The sequence below is a fragment of the Ornithodoros turicata genome, chromosome 1, assembly GCF_037126465.1.
Source record: "Ornithodoros turicata isolate Travis chromosome 1, ASM3712646v1, whole genome shotgun sequence".
Taxonomy (NCBI): Eukaryota; Metazoa; Arthropoda; class Arachnida; order Ixodida; family Argasidae; genus Ornithodoros; species Ornithodoros turicata.
The window spans coordinates 182,805,970-182,828,065 of NC_088201.1; the positions used below are offsets into that span (position 1 = coordinate 182,805,970).

The following is a 22,096-nucleotide window of genomic DNA, read 5'->3' on the forward strand; positions in this document are numbered from 1 at the left end:
GATTACGCCCATGTTGCTTTCATGAAAATTGGTAGAGGCGCAGACATGCCCCAGGCAGCACAATGTACCGCAAGTCGAGTGCAATAGGGGTGGATGGTATGTGTCTTATCAATGTTCTTTAGTTGCAAGAGCGTGTTCAAGGCCTTCCACCTACCCGTCCACCCCTATTGCACTCGACTTTCAGTACATTGTGCTGCTTGGGGCACATAGGTCATGCAGTTGCTGTACTTTGTGATTACGGAGAGGGTTACCATTTGCCATGCTGGTCAGTGACGTAGTGAGTATTGCTGTCACTGTGACTGGTAATGCACATTTCGGTGGAAAATGTCAACGGAGGACACGGTGCAGCGACACAAATTATGTGAAAATAATTGTGGAAATGATAAAATGCCCACATGACTCTGTACCACATACACACATCACCACGCACACATACCACACCACATACACACATCACAGAGCTGGATGCGCAGAAAAAATATACAAATGGCCAATAAACGACACACTAGCCGCTGGGTGGGCTCTTACCTACACATGTTGGGACATAAAATCCCAGCTGCCACTTGATAAGGACAGTGGGAATGTTGGTAATCCACACACAGTTGAGCACAGCAACTGCATTTCTCATTAGCAAGGGTTTACGACGCAGCGCTGGGCTCTGTTGAAGACATTTGGGTGGCCCTGATAAGGGCCGTTTTTTTTCTTGTCTTCTTTGAAGAGAGGTAACAAATGAGGACTTTCTAAGAAGACTGGGGCCGGCTTCAGAGTCATCACGGGGTCCCTCAAATGTTGAACCTATTTACAGAAGAGGTAACAATGTACTCAGCATTGCAGACAGCGCTGTAAACTTAGTAAAATGCTGAGTAGATACACGAGTATAATCATCTGCAGTATAAATACCTGGCTCTGTGTTGCTTAACAGCATCGGCAAAGGTGGGATTCTCACCATATATGACCACATATATCCCATTCTTCCCACCATATATGACGCTCAACAACGTATACGTTGTTGAGCGGGCCAGCTGAGCCTTGAACACTAGTGCCTTTTTTGCCAATTCAACGGTTGGGTACTGTTGCATGCGGCTCAAAACTGCATTAGTTAGTGTCACTGTGTAGTCTGCACAAAAGGAGAAAAATCCGTAATTATATAATTCCAAGGCCACAGTGTTCTGTGCAGTTATTACATCTTTTGCTAAGTCACAATGTTTCTCATTGCATGCCTAATGTTTGTATAGCTTACTGTGTGTGGCATTTTCTTTCAGTGGGACGGCAAGCCACGTCTTCTTCACCTTGGATGGTTTCAGGCGGTACTGCTTTGCGCCATCTTCCACCAGCTGGACGCGGTCTGCATTTTCGTTATAATGCAAGATTGCTAGTTGTGTTCTGACAAGAAACAATGCATCTTGCTTGTGATTTCACCTTGCTAGCTTCTTTCTCTATAACATCAGAACCTTCAAGTGCTACTATTACCTTGCACGCATTCCAGCATCTGAGAAGCCATGTGTTTTTGGCAGAAAATGAAGGAGAACGCTATGAAATGCTTCCAGGCCAAATGTCTGATTTGTAGATGACAGCATCGGAATGTCTTTCAGAAGTGTAGGAGCCATCAGTATATCATGCACGCGCATGTAGGTCTCACTTTCTGGAATTATGCGTCATGAAATTTTATTACACATCATTCTTTATAGATTTTCAATTGCTCACCTTCCTTCAGCCATTCCCTTGGTGGGGACACTGGCCCGTGGTAGCAGACAGGGTACCAGGGGTCTTCGTGTTGATGGACATCAACGATATGGTTCATCAAGGACACCCATTTAGCCCGGCACAGTTCACCATCATCCCCACTGGTTTTGGGGCACCAATAGGCATGCCGAACTATACTCTCGATCCACAGCTGCACCACCTGATGCTTTGCTGCGCGACCGAGAGCAAGAAGTTTCTTCTTGATACCTGTTATAAGCACACATGTAAAATTTTTCTGTAAGCTTCATTTTCACTGTGATTTCACCTTTGGCAACATGCCACACAACAAATCGATGCTTAATGTGGGGGCACAAGTCTCTCATCATGGCTTTGATGCCTGTGTGCCGATCCGTGACAAGCATGTCTACTACTATGTCATGCACCTCGGGAAATGCAAGACACCTTTGTAGCCCATGATTCTCCATGGCGTTGCTGCTTGTCACCTCTGTGACCTAGTAGTTAGAAAGAAATCCAGTGAATTCATCAATGTATACTGCTAACAATCTGTGAGGTATTAAAGCGTTTACAGGGCCGACTGCCACGTGGATTGGTCCTCAGTCTGCTGCTTTATAGGTGCATGTGACATAATGTGGTAGCCAGACTGTGTTTGCAGGTTTATATTTTGTAGTCAGAAATAATCAATAAAAATATAACAGCATTTCAAAAAGAGTTCTACCAGGAATTTGCTACCACTGATGGCCCCATAAAGTTTCTGCATTGCAATGTACTTGGCATAGCACGCACAGATACACGTTTACATTGACTAACTCGAAGTGTACAATGCGATTGGCAGTGGTCTCCAGTAATGTATACGTGCCATAGAGCAGTGTTTCCCAAAGTGTGGTCCGCGGACCCCTGGGGGTCCGCGAGAGTGTCCGTGGGGGTCCGCGACCGTCTCTCACATTTCAGTGAGGATTTTCGTCCCCACAAACACGCGCTCGTACATGCTGCCCGATTTCCAAACACCCAGAACTTCCAAAATTGCTACAAGCATGCTTCAACGGCTAGCTTCTAATTTCTGATACAAAAGTCCTGCAATGCACGTTTGTCCGCGTCATATATATACAAACAAGAGGAAGAAACCAGCCCGGAATCGTTTCTGAAGCTGTATCGAAAGCACGCAGCAGCTGACGAGGTTGCTGGTTATGCACTGGCTGTGATGGTGTGTGTGTGCGTGTGTGTGTGTGTGTGGGGGGGGTCCGTGAATTGGTTCTCATCGCTTCCGGGGGTCCGTCACCGCCAAAAGTTTGGGAAACACTGCCATAGAGAGCTGTGTGACCCGGAGAGTCACACCTCCCATCACCAGCAAGTGTTAAAGGCACTGGGCGCAGCTCCTCCAGCAGTTTTTGTTGCTTCGTCTCGTATACCTGTAAATGAACAGCGCTTATATTAATGTATGCTTTATGCACTGCATATGATTTTGCGCTCTCTGACTTTGCACTTGTAGTAAGACATATTGCATGAAAGCACTGACCGATGTCATTTATAAGTCACACAGTCAGCTTATCCTAAATGTAAGAGATACTCACATTGTTTACTGCAGGAAACAAATAACATTGCTGCGTTTTGTAGAACTGAGACCTCCTGAGTGCTGGGACTCCCATAATTTTCAGCATTCGGAGGGCTTTGGCAATGTTTGTACCAGAGAAAAGTATCCTGCAGCACAGCAAAACATTCCCCAGTGGCCCATTGCCCGCCCATGGCTGGCTGTACCACAGCCTTTCTTTTTGGCAACCGCAAGTCATCTTTGCTGTTACACAGGTGCCCTTGAGAGTGATATCAGCTTCAACATCCTCTCGCTGACATGAAGGACACACTGATAGCAGCTCTCTTAAACAAGGTTCCGCTACAATAAACAGCCTCTCATCTGCTGCACACCTAAAAGATATATAAAACATGATTTTCAAAATTCAAAATGCTTCATTGTGGCACAATGCAAGTGTTGTATTATTGACGGAGAGTGGGCAATTGCTCACCAATCCATGCTGAGTCCGGACATTTGCTCACTCGTTCTATTTTTCACCTTTTATGCTGTGTGACACAGTGAATGATAATCAGCGTTGTATTTTTAAAATCGCAATTCTATTTTTCGAACCTCTTAGAAACCGTGTCGGCATCTGTGTGGTAATTATTTTACAAGAAACAAGGAAATAAGGGGTGTGGTAAAAAGTCTTCCAGTGCTCGTTATCTGTACAGGGGATATTTGACGAAGGAACACAACCTCACATACACAAAGCTGGACTGCCCTGTGAGATATGAAGTACAAAAAGACCTTTCTGAGGTTCATCTTTACTCGTCGTCATAAAAGCTACTCGTCGAAGCATGAAAAGAGAACAGCTAATTTTGTAGCCTCGACTTTTCATGACACAATAACAGAGAGCGTATTTGTATGCGTACGCACTGCATTCCGCGAGGTCAGGGTTAAAATTTGTGATCGGATTAGTTTATGTAGCACTAATCCCAGTATAACCCTCACAGTATTACGAAAAGGTGGCATTGATCGGTACACATTATTTTTATACGGTTTTAGACTTGCCAGGCACGCAGCATTTTTGCTAGTTATATCAGTCCGCTTCATAGCTATTAAAGATATGTTTTGAAAGTAAATGAACAACAGATATGTGTCCTTAATAATGGTACACCCATGCTCCGCCCTTATCAACATACCCTACTGCCATGTGAGTCCTACAGTGCTTCTGTGTTTGTGCGCATGTATGAAGTATTTATACTAATAAGAGGCTGTTGTCATAGGTGCGGTTGCCAACATGACCCACAAATTTGATGTTTCCCAGCAGTCATCTCCCCCCACCCCCACCCCGATGCCTAACGAAGTATACTTGTGAAATATACTTTTTCTATTCCACTTGCACGAACCACCAAACACGACACATAACTTGCACAAACAACAAGCACGTCAGAAACCTTGGTGAGTATTTGTCCGCGTTTAGCTTTCAGTCGGTGGGCAATTGTCCGGGGAGCAAATGTCCTGGATCCATTATTGACCTCTGATGAGATACAATAAACACAATGAAATGTTTCACACTTACGTTTTATGAGTATAGGATGTATGCTGCGACCTGAACGGCTCCTCGTTCTCAAACCTGAAAGCATCAGTAGATTATTTGCATTCATAATTTGCAAGCAAATCGACAAATAAACTGCACTGATTTTAGTCATGTTAGCTTACTCGTCAGAGTCTGTGCCTTCTGAGACACTGGAGAGCTGAAATGTCGTGTCATGCGGATCACGTGGGCTGCAGAAAGAAAAAAAAAAAGAAATATTTCATGGAAACTGCGTTCAATAAGCAAAGCAACAGGACTGTTCACAGATTACTTTGCCCAGTTTGTTATATGTGGTCTCTTCTGTTAATACGTATTTTGACGTAAATAATCTCTATGCGCAGTTTTCTGTCCAATTTTTTCCCCCGTTTAGAGTGCATACTGTTTGTCTGTACTAAGCTACGTACTGTTCAGACTCAACAGTTATGTTGAGCTCCTTTGGTATCGGAGTGGAGCTCCTTAGCAACGGTTGGCTGGTGTCGAGAGTCAAGGCAGGAACGTGTTTCGTGGTGTCATCTCAAAGTGGCTGCCCATGCCGCTGTCGCCACACTCGGGCATGCAACTGCTGCTGCTTGCTGAATCCAGTGACACCTTACTGGCAGGATTTACAGAAGCCTGTGAAGCCTGTGTAGACACTCTAGGACGGTGCAGATGAGTCTGTGTTCCTAAAAGGCATGTACAGTTTGTAATATCCACAAACAAATCTAGATGAAGAAACCATATAATACAGAATTTAGGAACATAGATGTGCATACTAAGAGTGCAAGTTGGAACAGCTGTCTGTGTGGCCTTGTCGGTAGCTCCTGCGCCTTCGTCTGGGTTGTATGGCACAAGTGTATACTTGAACCCGTATTGGCTTACAGTTTGGTAGGGTATCAGGGGTTGTAAGGGCAACCCGTCAAGCACCAGCACGTTGACTGTAAAAGACGTTGAAATCAAGAGCTATGCTATAGGGAGCTTTCACCTACGGCACATTGTGACGTGGCAATGACGTGGCATTGTCGTAAGCTCCTCCCACTGATGGTCATTTTTCGTGCTAGCGGCGTTGAAAGATGACGAGCTGTGCTATTTTTCGATGCGACAACCATAGATTTCATAAAAGAACAATGTGAGAACGAGAATGGCGAAGCGTCTTTGGGATAAAAGAAGGGTATGGACGCGTTCCTCATTTCAAAACACCATTGAAGGCTTCGTTTTCGAGCAAATGCTAGCTAAGCGCGGCAGCTAAGCCGAAAAAGTGACCACCACCATGGAGGACTAACAGGTTCGCTTGACTTCATGTGAAAACATCCTATAGTTAGCCACCACATAATTACACCCTGTATTTTCTATATTTGATGTGCAATGTGTTCATAGCAGTGATGTATTGACATGTTGGGAGAAGTCACAAAGTAGAAAAGTAGAAGATAAAGTAGAAAATAAATCAGACAACATAAAAAGGAAAAAAATTAAAATGTGGTATTTATGCTAGTGTTAAACTAATTTCTCAAAGTGAGTTTAATCATTGTTGCAGTTGAAGCTAACTTTGTCACGACATGTTAATGAGCTAGATATAATATTCTATATAGATGTTCGCATCAATGAAGGAGAAAAGGTAAGAAGATATGTGACTGAGTAGCTATACATGTCTGCTGGTGACATACCATCATCAGATATTGACTGTGGCACAGGAAGGAAAGTCCCTCTGCTCTCGCATCTTGCTCTCTCTGAATTGTCTGTCACTAAAAGGGTAAAAAACGATCAAGTGAGATGAAAGATACAGCTGTTGCAAGATATGTGCAATAAGTAAAACGCAATATAATAAAATCCAGTCCTCGTTTTGTGACCCTAGAATGCAGCCAAAATACAAGGATACGTATATTAGCGTGTGAATCGTAACATTTCGATCTTGCGCGTTGTGCCAAGTGAAACAGCTGTTGTTGCAATCCCACCAGCATACTATTGAACCAGGGACGGGGTCTAGGGGAGGGGATCCGGATGTCGTGACCCCCCTCCTCTCAATTTCAGTCGTTACAGAGAGTTTCAGTTGACTCTGGTAGCGGAATAGCACGCTATCCAGGGCAGCCCCCCCCCCCCTCAAAAAAAAATATCTTGGATCAACAGCAGTCAAACGTTGGTTATTTTTCGCATGTGCGACGTCAAGACATAGCATGGAACTCACAATGTTCGGCAATACACGATTCCGTTTGGGACAGCACCTGGCAGGCCTGGAAAGGCGATGTACGCAACAATTACGGCATGCGGTTGGTTCAGTACTCATTCGCGTTACGCTCGCGGCACACGTTTCGGGGTTTCGCGGGCTCAAATAAAATATACTGACCTCGGAATTATGCACATCAGATTCGTTACTGATGTTAAGACCATTGTCGCCAGAAGTTGCTCCGAAGATCGTTGGGACGGCTCCTACATCGAGCCGCATCTTCTTTGGAGCCATCCCGAACCGCGCTTGCAGAAGATCCCTGACCATATATGCGTCATCAGCGAAATGTGCGGAACACACTCGTTTCACATTCAGGACTTTCGTTGAAGACGCTTCGAGTGTGTGATTCTCGATGGTTGCTTCCCATTTACGCTTCGTCGCTTCGTCCTTCGGGGCATAAAAACTCAGATTGCCATTGACAACAGACCTGTTGTTACACCCAGGCACGCTGCAATAGTTTCCACCATTCGGCATGTTCCGTAGGTGTAACGATGAGAAATTCACGAAGCACAGAACGATAGTGTACTAGGCAAGCTCAAGGCGCCAAGCGATTTTATTTAGGTCGAGTCATCCCAGCTTCCCTTTGCTCTCGAAATGGGGACGCAAAGGTGGATTGACACCGTTTCTCTAAACCAGCAAGTAGGCCGCTTCTTACAATATGCGTCTTTCTCTTGGCAACTGAAAGAAAATGTACGAGAGTTCCACGGTCTCCAGTCACTTCTCAAAGTCGTCTGCTAGCGCGCGCGAAAGCAGACGATTTCTGCATCCAATCACGGAGTTTCTCGCAGTACCCGCAGGCCGACGTAGCGGTTGTTGTTGTTGTTGCCAACACAAATCGCGGTATGCTGTGCAATCCTTATCGATTTAATTCGTTTATTTAATAACCGTGACGTGCTTTGTCGGGTAAATTCGCACTATTCCATTTCCAACACAGGGCGATCGAATGGTGCACTTTATGAGGGGGCCAGGGGGTACGAGACCATCCCTTTAAAACACAGAGCAAACGCTGTCAGACAACTATATTTTCCTTCCATAGGTGGAGTCGCCATGCCGGGTATTAATCTTTGCTTAACCCGTTCCATGCATTGCCCAGCTGCTCTCGAGCGCCTAGTGTTAATGCTCATACGCACATCATTCACAGCATAGAATGCATTCGAACAAAAAAAAAAAAGAGAACGGTGGTCGACAATACCACATACTTTAGATGGAGTACAAGACAAAGCGCAGACTGAATTGAAATACGGCAGCCATCGAAAAAGCCAGATGGCGGCATGCTACCTGTTTGTACATGTGGAAGGAATACTCTCAGACGGAGCCGTTCCGAGGGGGGAGGAGGGCATCCATCCCAGGAGTCCTCTCCAGAGGTTGCGAAGGACATAAAATCCTGGGGGTTCAGTTGGGTAATAAAGAAAGCCCCAAGGTATTGTTCGATATCTGAATATAAGCTATTTAGGGCATATTGTTGTAGCCATTTTTAGACCGTAGCCCTAGAACGCGGGGGCGGGGAGGGGGAGAGGGGTGCCGAGGGAGATGTTAGCGTTACCTATAATGAATTCAACATGGCAAATGGGTAGATATACAGAGCCCGATGTATTTGTAGGAATTAGCATAAGAGAGAGCATTGTTTTCGAGAAAGTAAGGGAAAGGAGGAAGGCTCGTCGAGTTACGGCGATTAAATGTCATGCAACTGCACTTCTTAAGGTTGAGAGGCATCTTCCACGTTAAGCACCAAGAGTGGATTAGTGATAGGTCCTGTTCGAGAATTAGTTTATCAGAGATAGATGAAACCCTGCGATAAATAACGCAGTCCTTGGCAAAGAGGCGCGCAGTAGAGGAAAGGTCGCTGGGGAGCTCAATAACATCGATTAGGAATAGATAAGACCTAGTGCAGAATCCTGTGGGATTCCGGAAGTTACAGCCACAGTGTCGGATAGGTTGTTATTACACGACAAATCAAAGACCTGTAGGAGAGAAACTCTCGTATCTAGCTCAAGATGGGTCAATGTTTAGGGGAGGCAGCTTTTGGAAGAGATACTCGTGAGAGACCTTCTCAAAGGCCTTTCGAAAGTCGAAAAATATCGCGTCGGTCTGGTGTAACTAGTCTAGGTTAGAAAAAAAGGTCGTGTAAAAAGCCGACGAGTTGAGTTTCGCGAGATTAGTTCCGACGAAAACCATGCTGTAGAGAGAAAAGTGTATGACTTAAAGCTATATTTTCTTTTCTTACGTGGCGTCGCAATGCCGGGTATTAATCTCTGCTTAACCCGAGCCATTCAATGCACAGCTGTTCTCTAGCGCCTAGTTTCAGTGCTTAGAATGCATTCGAAAAAACAGTGGTCGTCGACAATACCACATATTTTAGATGGAGAATAGACATGGCGCAGGCTGAATTGAAATACGGCAGTCATCGAAAAAGACAGATGGCGGCATGCTACCTGGTTGTGCATGTGGAAGGAATACTCTCAGACAGAGCGCCGCTCCGGGGGGGGGGGGGGGGGGGGGGAGAGCCATCCCAGGAGTCCTCTCCAGAAGGGGCGAAGGACGTATGATCCCGGGGGCTCAGTTGGGTAATAAAGAAAGCCCAAGGTTTTGTTCGAGATCTGAAGATAAGCTTTTTGGGGAATGTTGTAACATTTTGTAAGCGGGGAGTGGGGCAAGGGTGGGGTGCGTTTCGCGCTTTTCCTGCCCCACGGTCGGCACTAACCCTGAGAACAAGAACACAGCGCAACACAACCTTCTAATGTCTTCCACCACGTATTTTCTCGGAGCGCCCTCGCTGCTTGGCAGTACTTCGGTGCTTGCGTCAAGTGAGACTCTTGACCTCACTCCACATGCGTGCCAGCTCAAGCTAGAATAACCGAGGACACACCGTAAATGATGTCATACAAGTCTCCACAGTGTTATTTGCTAAGGTGCTTTGCTGCTGTTATAGAGGGTGTTTATTTTTATTGTTTACAGGATTTTTATGAAAACGCCATCAAAGCAGCAGAGAGGTCGTTATTGCAGTTGCGTTATACGGCCTATGTACCGACGACTTTCGGTTTCACGACTTGCTAGAAATGGAATGGCCTTCAACAAGGTCTCTCATTCTGCTATCTCCCCTTTGCCCAAAATTAACGGACCTTAACTAATTAGTCATCTTGTAGTTGCATACTTTCTTCGAGAGGATACCCGCCTGGACGAATAACTCAACTGCAAAAACGATTGATTGATTGATTTTAAAAGAAAAAAATGGAGACGACATAAACGACAAAAACGACATCTGTCCTGCTCTCATAGCTTTTTCTACAAATTCCATAAAGGACAAGAATAAACAGCATGCATTATTATCTTGATATTGACACAGTAGCAATGCCTTGCTTTCCGCCTGCATTGCAACCAGTAGCTGCCATTTCAAGGAGCAAGTTTAAATGTCATCGGTGCACCCTTTTTTCATTCAAAACACCCCAATGGCATTAAATGAGGGGTGGGATAAGGAAGGCATTACAACAGAACAACTAATTATAAAAGAATTGTACATACAGAAAACAAAATTACAACAATTGCTGCGACCACAACGAGCCATGAGCACAATCTTGACAGCGGGAAGATAAACGATTGACTGTGAGAGTGGGGTGATTATGAAAGATGGGGTAAGCGTCCGACAAATTTAGGATGATCCATGATATCGGCTCGTTGTGAAGGTTAGTTAGTCCTGTCAAGGGCTGTCCTGCGGAAGAACGATCTAGAAAAAAACGTCTGTGTCGAAATCGAGGCGTTTGACTTTGTATTGATGATAGCGACGGGGTAAGATTTTTGAGGAACGAGATATGTGCGAGTGGATAACGTGAACTAACTTATGGAAAAGGGATAACCTTGAGAAAAAGGGACGATTCGCTAATAAAGGAGGGCCAAGTTGGTCCTTTTTGCATGAAGTAGAGGAAAAAACGAGAGCTGTCGCTAACAATAAACGTAGCTGCACAGATTAAATTGCTCTAGATATACAGGGTGTCAAAACCAAACGCGGACAGACGTTTTTAAAAATATATAATCACTTTTTTCGATATGAAGCCAGTTGCAATGTAACATATGCTGAAGGGCACTTCTTAAGAGGGCACAAGCAAACTCCTAAGGCAATGCTCTAGTTAACTTTCAATAATTAGCTTTTTATTTATAAGAGCTCCGAAGTTGTCCCAATCAGAAGATCTGGTCTCTTCGGTCACCTGATACCGAGCCGCTGTCAGAACAAAAATCCGTCCGATAGATCGTCCGCAAAAAAATTCGAGAAGGGAGACCAGTTTTTTCTTTATTTTGTTCATTGGGCGCATCTCCAGAGACGCGTCTCCCCTTTACTCCCAATGTGAGAGGGTGAAGGAGCACAGTGCCGCCTCATGCGTCGAAGGTGAGCTTTAACATGCGGATGCAAAACAGAAACAAATGTATTGGGTGACGCTATCGGAACTGCCCTTTCCTTGGGTTGCATTTTCTGTTTTCTTTTAATCTTTTTCCAGGGCGCAGGAGGCGATAGGGGGGGGGGGGGGGTGAAGGAAAGACGCGTCTCCGAAGATGCGCAATGAACAAAATAAAGAAAAACTGATGTTCCTTCACGAATTTTTGGCGGACGATCTACCGTACGGATTTTTGTTCTGAAAACGGCTACGGTATCAGTCGACCGAAGGGATCCGATGTTCTCATTTGGAGAACTTCGTCGTTTTGATAATTGAAAAGTTAATTAAGACATTGCCTTAGGAGTTTGCTAATGCCCTCCAAAGGAGTGCCCTTCAGCATAAGCTATATTGCAGTTAATTCAATCTCGGTAAAAATAAAACAAATATATTTTAAAAAAAATATGCTCGCACTTAGCTGGCACACCCTGTATACTGTTGAGAGGGATCCCACAATGCGGTTCATGATGACGAATAGCAGCAAGAAGAATGTTCCTATCGTGCCACAATGCGGGAGCATAAGAGCGGGAACGGGAGCGGGAGCATGTGTTCTTGTACGCTGATGATACTACCTTACCTATCACAGGCCAGAATTCAGAAGAACTGATGGATAGACTACAGGTTGATTTAGATAGTTTGGAACAATGGTGTGGCAGCAATCACTTGAAGTTAAACTCTGATAAAACTGTTTGTATGCTATTTCTTTCCCCGCAGCGTCGCGTAACTCTTCCGTCCCGACTATCTATCACCAGTACGCTACTTAGTTTTAGTAATGAAGCAAAATTTCTTGGTGTTGTGCTCGATAAGCACCTCCGCTTTCAGTCGCATATTAGACATATCTCTAACAAAATTTCTTATGGCATTAGTGCACTTGTCAGGACACGACAATGCTTTTCTCGTTCAGTTCTCCTAAGCTTATATTATTCTTTTGTCCATTCCCATATCGCTTACTGTGCCCCAGTCTGGGGCCTTACTTATAACTCTCACTTACGGGCACTGCAGGTGTTGCAGAATCGTGCTATAAAAATTATATTTAGCTTACCATATCAGTTGACTGTTTCTCCTGTGATGACTAATTACAGAATATTAAGTATTCAACAAATAATTTCCCATAACGTCCTACTCATCGCGCGGTCGTATATTATCGGCTGTTTAGAATCAGAAACGCTTAGTTATAACCATATGAAGGCAAAACATCAAAGCAAGGCTGGAGCGGAGGGTCTGCTCAATTTACCACTAACAAAAACTAATTACCGTAAGCACTCATTTATTTTCCGCAGTGTATGCGAGTGGAATTATTTACCACCTGAATTAAGGAGGATTGCTAGCCCCAGAGCGTTTAAACTCCAAACTAAAAACTTCTGACTATCCTCTTTACCTATGTAATGAGTTGTTATACGGATCTCTCTTTTGTGTACATTTAGCTGTCTTACTGCTACTGTTAGTGTCTTCTAACCAGTTTTCAGAAGCCTTCTAGAAGTGTAATGCCGAATTAATGTATGTGAATGCTTGGTGAACTGTCTTTGGTGTATTTGTTAATCACTATGGAGAACACTTTAACAGGGATTTATTTTCTTTCCTACTGGGTTCTCCACCTGTATGTAAATATGTATCTATTTTCGAATAGAGTTGACTAATAAATATATTGAAATATAAGTCGTTTAGGTCGTAGGAGTCATAGCAGTTTAGGTCGTACAAAGGTGGAGTAGGCAAGCTTTCGAAGGTGTCGTGGCGCCATTCTTAGGTTACATGTTATGAAACCGAGGTAGCTGTTGGAGTTAGCTATAATGAATTCAACATGGTTAGTTCCAATACAAGTCGGTAGATATACACAGCCCGACGTATTTGTAGGAATCAGCATGAAAGATAGGGCATTGGTTATCGAGAGGGTAAGGGGAAGGAGGAAAGCTCGTCGAGTTACGGCGATTAAATGTCATGGAACTGCACTTCTTAAGGTTGAGAGGCATATTCCAGGTCAAGCACCAAGAATGGATTATTGATAGGTCCTGTTCGAGAATTAGTTTATCAGAGATAGATGAAACCCTGCGATAAATAACGCAGTCCTTGGCAAAGAGGCGCGCAGTAGAAGAAAGGTCGCTGGGGAGCTCAATAACATCGATTAGAAATAGATAAGACCTAGTGCAGAATCCTGTGGGATTCCGGAAGTTACAGCCCCAGTGTCGGATAGATTGTTATTACACGACAAATCGAAGACCTGTATAGGAGAGAAACTCTCGTATCCAGCTCAAAATCAGATGGGTCAAGGTTTAGGGGAGGCAGCTTTTTGAAGAGATACTCGTGAAAGGCCTTCTCAAAGTCCTTTCGAAAGTCTAAAAATATCGCATCGATCTCGCGTAAAGAGTCTTGGTTAGAAAAAAGGTCGTCTAAGGAGCCGACGTGTCGTGTTTCGCGAGATTAGTTCCGACGAAAGCCACGCTGTAGAGGGAAAAGTGTATGACTTAAAACCACATTTGCTTTTCTTACGTGGCGTCGCAACGCCGGGAATTAATTTTTGCCTATCTCGAGCCATTCATTGCACAGCCGCTCACGAGCGCCTAGCTCTACTACTCATACGCACATCATTCACAGCACAGAACGCGTTCGAAAAAACGACGGTCTTCGACAATACCACATACTTTAGATGGAGAATAGACAAAGCGCAGATTGAATTGAAATACGGTAGTCATCGAAAAAAGCCAGATGGCGGCATGCTACCTGGATGTACATGTGGAAGGAATACTCTCAGACAGAGCCGTTCCGAAGGGGGAGGGAGGCGAGGAGGGCAGCCATGCTGGGAGTCCACCTGAGAAAGGACGAAGGACGTAAGATTCCGGGAGCTCAGTTGGGTAATAAAGAAAGCCCCAAGGTATTGTTCGGGAAGGATAGGGTAGGAAAACTATTTTGTTCCAGGAATTTAACATTACGAGAATAAATAATATGCTCAAGGATCTTGCGACAGACGCTGGTAAGAGAGATTGGACGGTAGTTAGCAGCCAGTTGTGTACTACCTGTCTTGAAAATAGGGACAGCCCTTCCCACTTTCCAGTCGGCGGAATTACTCCCCATTTTTGTCCCCTAACACCCAAACTTACTCCACGCAGGACTTCAAATAGTCGCTAAACTTCGCAAATGGTCTTCTGAACGCAACAGCAACAACAAATAAGTAATGGTGATGGGATGTTTCGCCGGTGAGGCAGCTCCCTATCCCATTGCTTGAGGGGGAGGAGATGGTCGATGATGTTCAGAGTTGACGGAGGGTTCCTCAACGCAACAGTCTACGTAAATACGTGCTTTTCGGGAACTTGCTAGAACATGACTGTTTAGATAACTGGCACTTAGCAATTTTCCAACCGCACAGAGGAATTAGGGTTTCTTCCTCGCGAAATTGTGCCCTATGTTTGTCGGAACATTTTATATCGCTCGACATACCACGGTTGACGTTTTAAAGTAGCACAGAAGTCATTTTTAACACCCCGTTTTCTTTGTATAAAACTGCTAAGCAGGCCATTAAGAAGCACCATTAGAATTAGAATTAATTCGCCCCATGCAGTCATAATTATCGCGGAAATTGAATTTAAAGTAGGCCGCAAAAAGCGACAGTGCGCCACGGCGGCGGAGAGCAGTACCAGCCAGTGGTCTGCCTGGGACCTCGCGCTGACGCTACAGGGGCCATGCTCGCCGATTGGTAAAGAGAAACGTTGCCTGCTACTTCGCTGTCGTCTGCTAGTCGGCAGTTTGGGGCTCTGAAAAAGCATTGCTCCTGACTCGGTCATGATTCGACCGCTCCTCCTATCCACGGCCATCTCTATAATATTATGAAAAAAAAAAAAAAATAGCCGGAGCCCTTTGGCTGCACGTATAGCATATGTTTGTAACTCAAGCGTCGCCATGCCAGTCCTGGACAGACTGACATGTCCAGGACTGGCATTGCGACGCTTGAGTTACAAATCTATAATATTATGTATTATAGATGTATTATACAGACGGTCGTGCTCCTGTCCTCCAATTTTCCGGGGGAACTGGCAAAGCTGGTTTACGGCGGCAAAGGGAAAAGGCGATGACCCCCACCGACCAGTGAACCAGAACGAGTTGCCCCTGTAACGTCATCCGTGACGTGGCATCATACCTTCTCCTCCTCGTTATACCGGGAGTGGCGAGTTTAGGGTGAAGGCGCGGAGCCATGTTTATCTGAGCTTCTTTTTTCTGGGAAACAAATTACACACATCAAAACCCTTCGCGCTATTCAGTAAAATGACACACACACTTTCATCAAACGTCAAATTTTTTGGATGGCCCTCTTAACTGCTTCAATGCAGAGTATTTTGATTAATGCACATTGCATGCACTAGTATTGCGTATCGTACTTTAAGCGCTTTTAGGTAGGATTTTGCACATGTCTGCCACACGGAGGCCACAAATTATACTGGTGTGGCCTCTGTATAGGAAGCGTGAAATACGAGCCTATTGAGAGCTTTCTATATAAAGAGAAAGCACTAGGCCTCCGGCGCAGTCCTCGCTGTGCATTTGCCAAAAGAGCAGGAATCATGTCTTTCGTGCAAAAGTTGCCTGCAATGTCTCCCGAAGTTGTGAAATGCATGATGCGCATTCACAGGCAACACGGCCTTCACGTCTATTATGACGTAAGCATACTTCATTCTGTCCTAGAGCTACATGTTAAAAACATTTCTTAAGCGCATATCTGTCAATCTTTCAATGAGGATGGGCTAGATGGGCTACAATGATTGAGATCACTGATAGAGAGATCACCAGGACAGAACTATACTTTTGTTTTGACCGACATTAAAATGAGTTAAAGGTACTACGAGGAAGTAGAGCTGTAACCTTAAAGGGACCGAAAAGTGAATATAAACCTATCGAAACTTTATGTTCAGCGAAAAGCTTGAACCTTCAAAAGCTCAAATGTCAAAGAACTCCGCTGAAATCGCTGTAGTTTTTCTGTAATCGAATTTTCCATAATCGCATGTCCAGGGACCTGTAGGAAACCGAGCAGTCTGTCAACAATGGCATGACCGCGCGCCATCTGTCGAGGACGCATGTAATACGCGCACTTCCGGGCGCTAATCCGGCGAAAACGAAAATGGTAGTGGGCGTTTGTGACCGCTTTCTACGTCGAGAATGTCGAGCCTCTTGGAATAAGTGCGCTGGAATTCCGCATTCGAGAACTGTCACTCACACAGAACTGTTGTTCGTGCGTTAGCGTGGTGGAAAGTGTGTTCTTCGCAGCAGAAGATTCCTCGTCCATAGATTAATCGGAGTCACATTCGTCCTCAGGAGTAGCTCACCGTGCCGTGAACATGGACTGCTTTGTGAAATTTCCATGTATCAGGGAGAAGCACTTATGTAAGCCGAAACAAGCGCTGTTCTTTCGTCGTGCAGGTGTTCATGTGTGAAATGCAAGCCGACGGATACTACGGTGGATACTACGGTTTTTGCTGCCGAGAGGTAGAGAATGCGTGTGAAAAGCAGACAGACGATTGCATCAGAACTAACGAATATTTCGAAATACTGTGCCTTGACACCGAAGTACTGCCAGTGTCTTTTACATACATCCGAGAAACCGAAGAGCATGGCAACGTACACGGCAGCGCCATGTGGTCTTTACGCGCTACTTGAACGGCAAACTGGACGGAAAACCCTTATTTCTGCAGGAAATTCAGTTTTACCACCTGTTGGCGATTCACAAGGATATGGGGTGCTCCGTGAAAATACAATAGAAAATACTCCACTGGATCTCGATCTGCGTCATGCATGCTATTAGGGATGCTGACCTGTAGAAATGTTGTCAGCACATTTTCCTTTCTTGTTTGCTGCAAGTTTTTCTCATTGCTTTTTCTTCGCTGTCACAGCATATTATGATTACTAGTTTGTACCTGGAGGGTTAAGTAACCTGTGGGCATAGATGTATTTGTAGGCTATATTCATGTCTCACTTGTATATGTGAGGAGTAAGTAATACAATTTTCATCAGTGTCATTCAGCTGAATTGTGTTCATAACCTTTTAGTATACTTCTTAGTGACCACGTTTCCAATTGTCAACTAATAATTGAACCAAGATTGGGATTTAACACTTAATTAACTCTGCTTTGCTAAACGGAGTACTTGTAACTGATTCATTATCACGTCGCCAACTAACATTTGTAAAGAAGGACTTGAGGGCTGACTTCAACTATTATTAACCCTTGATCTGGGTTCAAAGTTAACAATGCACCATTGGTGTGCATAGTACTCCAAAATGGCTAAATAATTTATTGCATAAGTTCTCTGTTACTGTAATTGAGATGTACTTTTGTAAAGTACTTTTGACAGCCCTGCAAATCGAAACTGGCTTCAGCGTACACTATAAATGCATTGTAACATTTAATTGAAATATAATATAAGAGCAGAAGCAACGTTTTGTCCCAATTCAAACTATATCTTTCTTTTTTATTGTCCAGGGATTTAGGAAATAGAGTAGGACTTCCTGCCCTGTGATGTTTTGACGTACTTGAACGTACAGTTGTAAAACCTACAACAAAAAATAAACAAGAGAAGTATAAACAGTTTTGTCTTTCCCTTTTGACTTTAACAAGCTAGTTATATTTTACCATTTGTTCACTTTTGTATTCTCTGTCGGTGAAAAGATTACAGGGAAAATGATGCTGCAGATCAAACAATGACCTGTCATCTTGATGAAGATCAGAACATTTCTTCAGGCATGCTAAGTGAGACAAAAGAAATGTACAATGAAGGTTGTACAAAAACAGCAAATCTCCGTCGACTAAAACTTTATATATGTGGATGTTACCACATTGTGTAGTTTCCACCCAAAAGTAGGACTAGGCAAGGTTGTTTGGAAGGTTGTTGGGATGTGGATGTGCTATACTGTTAGAGCACATCAATATAGATGAGGGGCAACCACAGTAGACTGCATAATGGCTGCAAACTCAAGTGAAGATTTATTCAACAGAATAACAAACCGAAAGCATGAGCAGAGAAAGGCAGTGCCCATGCAGTGTATGGTGAACCATATTCATTTCTGAGAAGGTAGGATCGGAAGAGCAATAAAGAGAAATGACAGCTGCGTCCGAGAAAGGGGAACTCTGCAAATTTTGGGACCAATATGATGTGGTAACCTTGCATGGCTCACTGCAGCTCTGACACACATTGAACAATTCCAGTAGTTGCGGCTTCAAAGACAATGAACGTTTGCTGTTGCACTGGGTATTCAAGTGTAGAGGATGCATCTCTAGAAAATTAATTAGTGTTCCTTAGTCATAAAGTCATAACTCCATCTCAACAGGAACTATTCTCGTACCCTTCAAACATGCTAGTAGTTCTCATCGGTTTCTTCTCCTCTTGTTGACGTCATACTAATGTTCTGCACCTGTCCAAATACTAAAAAAAAAAAAAAAAAAAGTCACAAAGTCTGCAACACGTAACAAATCTAGTGCTTCCATCTGTCGACTTTGCATACCTGCTTTCAGTTATTTCTGTCATGTCAACTTGAGTGCCTGGATCACACATACGAAGCAGTCTTGCGCCACTTCAACACTGGAAGGCCCCTAAAATTAAATTTGTTGATGTTGACAAAGTTGAGTACGGGACAAGAAGGATAACATAAGTTAAATGGAATACGTCGTCGCTATATTGTAACTTATACGTGTGTGACGCCTGTACATACCTAAGACGTTGTGTTGAACTCGTCACCTCGGTGAAGCAAAATCACTGGGTACTGAGCATTAGTGTGCTTCGGACGTCTTCGCAATTCGCCTTCTACGGCATCTTCGTAGTCATCGGCAGCAAAATGAGCTCAGCACATACCACACGACTGCTACATCTAATAACCGAGTGCTTTGAACCACATTCGTTTTCGCGCACTCTCCTGTTGAATCTTGTGGTAGAAACGCCTGCCGCCGATGGTGAACGAACATGATTTTTGCATCCCCGAACGCCAAAACCACACCACTCATATGTAGGACTCTCGAATAGTTGACACAACAACCACGAACATGTCATTCACTTCTCTTCGCACGACCAACACGACCGCCCACGACGTAAACAATAAACGCGATAACACAGACGACCTTGCAGATGGCGCGGCGGATCGTAGCTCGTAGCGGCGAAGTAGCTGAATGCTTTATTAACGTAAAAGCTATGGAAGTCAGCGTCATTTTTAAAATAGTGTTTAGCTGTAAGATAATGTGCGCCAGCTTCGTTCTCTACAAAATTAGCTCTCACGTGGTACGGGTTGACCAATCCTGGGAGCCCTGGACCTGAAACCCAAGTTGCTCTTTTTCGCCGTTCGCTGGCAGCACCGTCCATGTTCCGGCAATCTTCAAAATATTTATACGTAAAAAATATGCCGAATTGAGAAGTAATGCGTTCTGTGTCTTACCAAACAACGATGTTGTGCACGACAGTGGTAAAAAATATGGGGGTTATTTTTCACTTTTCGGTCCCTTTAAAAAATTTATCGGTTCGACTGTCCATATATCTATTTATTAATTCACCAATTTACAATCAGTTACGATCAGTTAAAATCAATCAGTACAGTCAGTTACAATATGTTACCATAGATGGCAACCAATTTAAAATCAATCTACGGGATGAATTTGGCAAGAGTTACGCACTGTTATTGACTCGTTAAAGGTCAGATATGCCGATTTTGAAGTGCCGCAGAACTGAGCGATACTCGCGCTGTGTGTTCATTACCTAACACTGAATATGTGTGCGAAATATCTTGCTCCAACTGTTCGTAGTTTTTTAGAAAACAGTTTTTTTAGTTCCCACGCCCGGCCGTCAGACCGTCGGCAAACCCTGCGCACGGGCGCACCGACGTCACTGCTCTCGGTTTATCTGTCTTTGGCTTGGCATGGACTCTTGGCTTGGCTGCTTGGCTTGTTTCGTTTCCTCCTCTGTGCATCGTACCACGACCTAGTCATGACCTACTACTATACTAGTATAGAGTAGGTCGTGGACCTAGTATAGTAGTAGGTCATGCATCGTACATAAGCGAACAGCTGTTATGTTGTTGCTAAGCCGGAAACAAAGCATGTGTATGTTTTTTTTTTGGCACAGCGTCGTTTGGAAAGTGCACTTCCTTGTTCTGACCTTGCCTTTTATGGGTTGGAGCGATACGATTCGTGAATATGCCACGGCGAAGTTGTCGAAGATGCGACAGTGCTACGCTGTTAGAACAATTCATCGGAGCATTCAAGTGTTACCTATTATAAGCTGCCAAAAGACCAAGCAGTGCGAAGCTCTTGGCTGACAGTGGTGCCTGCTAATTTCCACTGCAAGGATTTCGTCAACGAATGTTATCATAGGTTACGCGCGACTCCAGAGGCAATTTGGAATATCGGCACGAAATCGTCGGATGAAAATCTGAGGTGCCCGACGCACAACATTTTGAACGTGCCACGGAGGATCAAGGCAAAAAACGAGATCAAAAAAGGTAAGTCGAGGTTCAGATACAAAAAATAGCAAGCCTAATGAATCGATTGTGCAGCTGTCCTACTGCGCTTACTCTGATATAACCACGATTAACAACACAATAGTATTGATAATCTAACTTCTGAATTGTCACAGGTGCACGCTGAAGGCGGAAATGAAGCATGATCTGGCTTGCATCTGGTGCATGAAGAAATTGCTGGCACGTTAGTTGCAGTCTACCTCCACCAACAGGTACGACAGTGTGATGTTATAATTTGAGTATTCACCTATGTTCAACTTTTCATGTGCACTCGCATGCAGACATCTTGACACCACTTTTAACTCTGCCCTCAAAGTTACAGCCTGTGCTTTCAGGGTGGAAAACAAAGGTCGCCATTCCGATTAGCTGCTATCTCCCAAGTTCAAGCACTTTTGCTGTCTGGACACTGGTTCCTGTGGATGGGCTGTTACAAGCTTCACTGTCTGATATAGAAGGTACGTTACATTAGTCCAGTTAATTTGTCTTTTGCACATTTTTGTTACTGTTAGTTGGATTACTGTTGGACATACAATCCTTTGACACACAGAAGCTGATGTCGCCTCTGATAACGTTTTAGAATTTTCAGTGTCATCAACGTCCATTGAGGAAGGTGCCTTTACTATCTGTGAACCTTTAATTGAAGAAAAGCCCAGAATTCATGTTAACATTGTCTACTCTTATTAATTCACTGTCTGTGTTCTGAGAGCTTAGAAAAATCGAAACTATTTATTTGTCACAACTTCACACTGGATGTGGTACTGGCTTGACATGTAAGCTAAAATACCTGGATTCTACAATAATTGTGTTGAACTTGGTGCATTACCGTGGGCAATGCCACATTCACTACATTTTTAGTGGGTCTGGTACACAAATACTGTGTGCATACTGCATACATACATACTGTTTGATAGGCAAAAATACCTGAGCAGTGCTGTGTAGTCTTTTTACCCAAAGTCCATACTCTTACTGCAAAGTCACAGTACGTAGAACAGCAATGTGCAGGTATGCTGCGATAGAGATTCACAACAGAAAGAAGACTGTTGAGAGCATCTAAATTTTAATGGGACGAGACTTTCGTGCACAAGGCTGCTCTTGTTAATGTGTAGCATGAAGTTACTAACTCCCAGAATATATAAAACATGTTGTAATGTAGAGAGCGAGGGTTGCTACAGACATAAAAATAATTACACAATCATATATA

At 44.0% G+C, this 22,096-nt stretch overlaps 2 protein-coding genes and 1 long non-coding RNA gene across 4 annotated transcripts in view; 1 reads left to right on the plus strand and 2 right to left on the minus strand.

Annotated features, from left to right (window-relative positions):
* Positions 1-1,466: 1,466 nt before the first annotated feature.
* Positions 1,467-7,236, minus strand: LOC135391577 (uncharacterized). Its single transcript, XM_064621878.1, has 4 exons — positions 7,123-7,236; positions 2,009-2,195; positions 1,705-1,950; positions 1,467-1,642 (listed from the first exon to the last, which is right to left on the minus strand). Exons 1-4 carry the CDS (start codon positions 7,234-7,236, stop codon positions 1,467-1,469), a joined length of 723 nt encoding a protein of 240 aa, XP_064477948.1.
* Positions 7,237-15,946: 8,710 nt separating this feature from the next.
* Positions 15,947-22,096, plus strand: part of LOC135378865 (uncharacterized) — a 44,352-nt gene continuing 38,202 nt past the window's right edge. For both annotated transcript variants that reach the window (XR_010418594.1, XM_064612015.1), the window contains exon 1: positions 15,947-16,063. Coding sequence is in view for 1 of the 2 variants with exons in the window: in XM_064612015.1 (XP_064468085.1) it covers positions 15,968-16,063 (96 nt within the window). In the remaining variant the exon portion in view is untranslated. The remainder of the gene's footprint in view (positions 16,064-22,096) is intronic.
* On the minus strand, positions 18,767-19,188 carry LOC135373731 (uncharacterized). Its single transcript, XR_010416568.1, has 3 exons — positions 19,105-19,188; positions 18,898-18,985; positions 18,767-18,818 (listed from the first exon to the last, which is right to left on the minus strand). It is a non-coding gene; the product is annotated as an uncharacterized LOC135373731 (long non-coding RNA).

Excerpts from the sequence above, each read along its gene's own strand:
- LOC135391577 (XM_064621878.1), bottom strand. The coding sequence starts at position 7,236 with ATGGCTCCAAAGAAGATGCGGCTCGATGTAGGAGCCGTCCCAACGATC. Across the intron at positions 2,196-7,122 it reads CTGATGTGCATAATTCCGAG|GTCACAGAGGTGACAAGCAG; the intron begins GTCAGTATATTT and ends TCTAACTACTAG. Across the intron at positions 1,951-2,008 it reads TGTGTGGCATGTTGCCAAAG|GTATCAAGAAGAAACTTCTT; the intron begins GTGAAATCACAG and ends TGCTTATAACAG.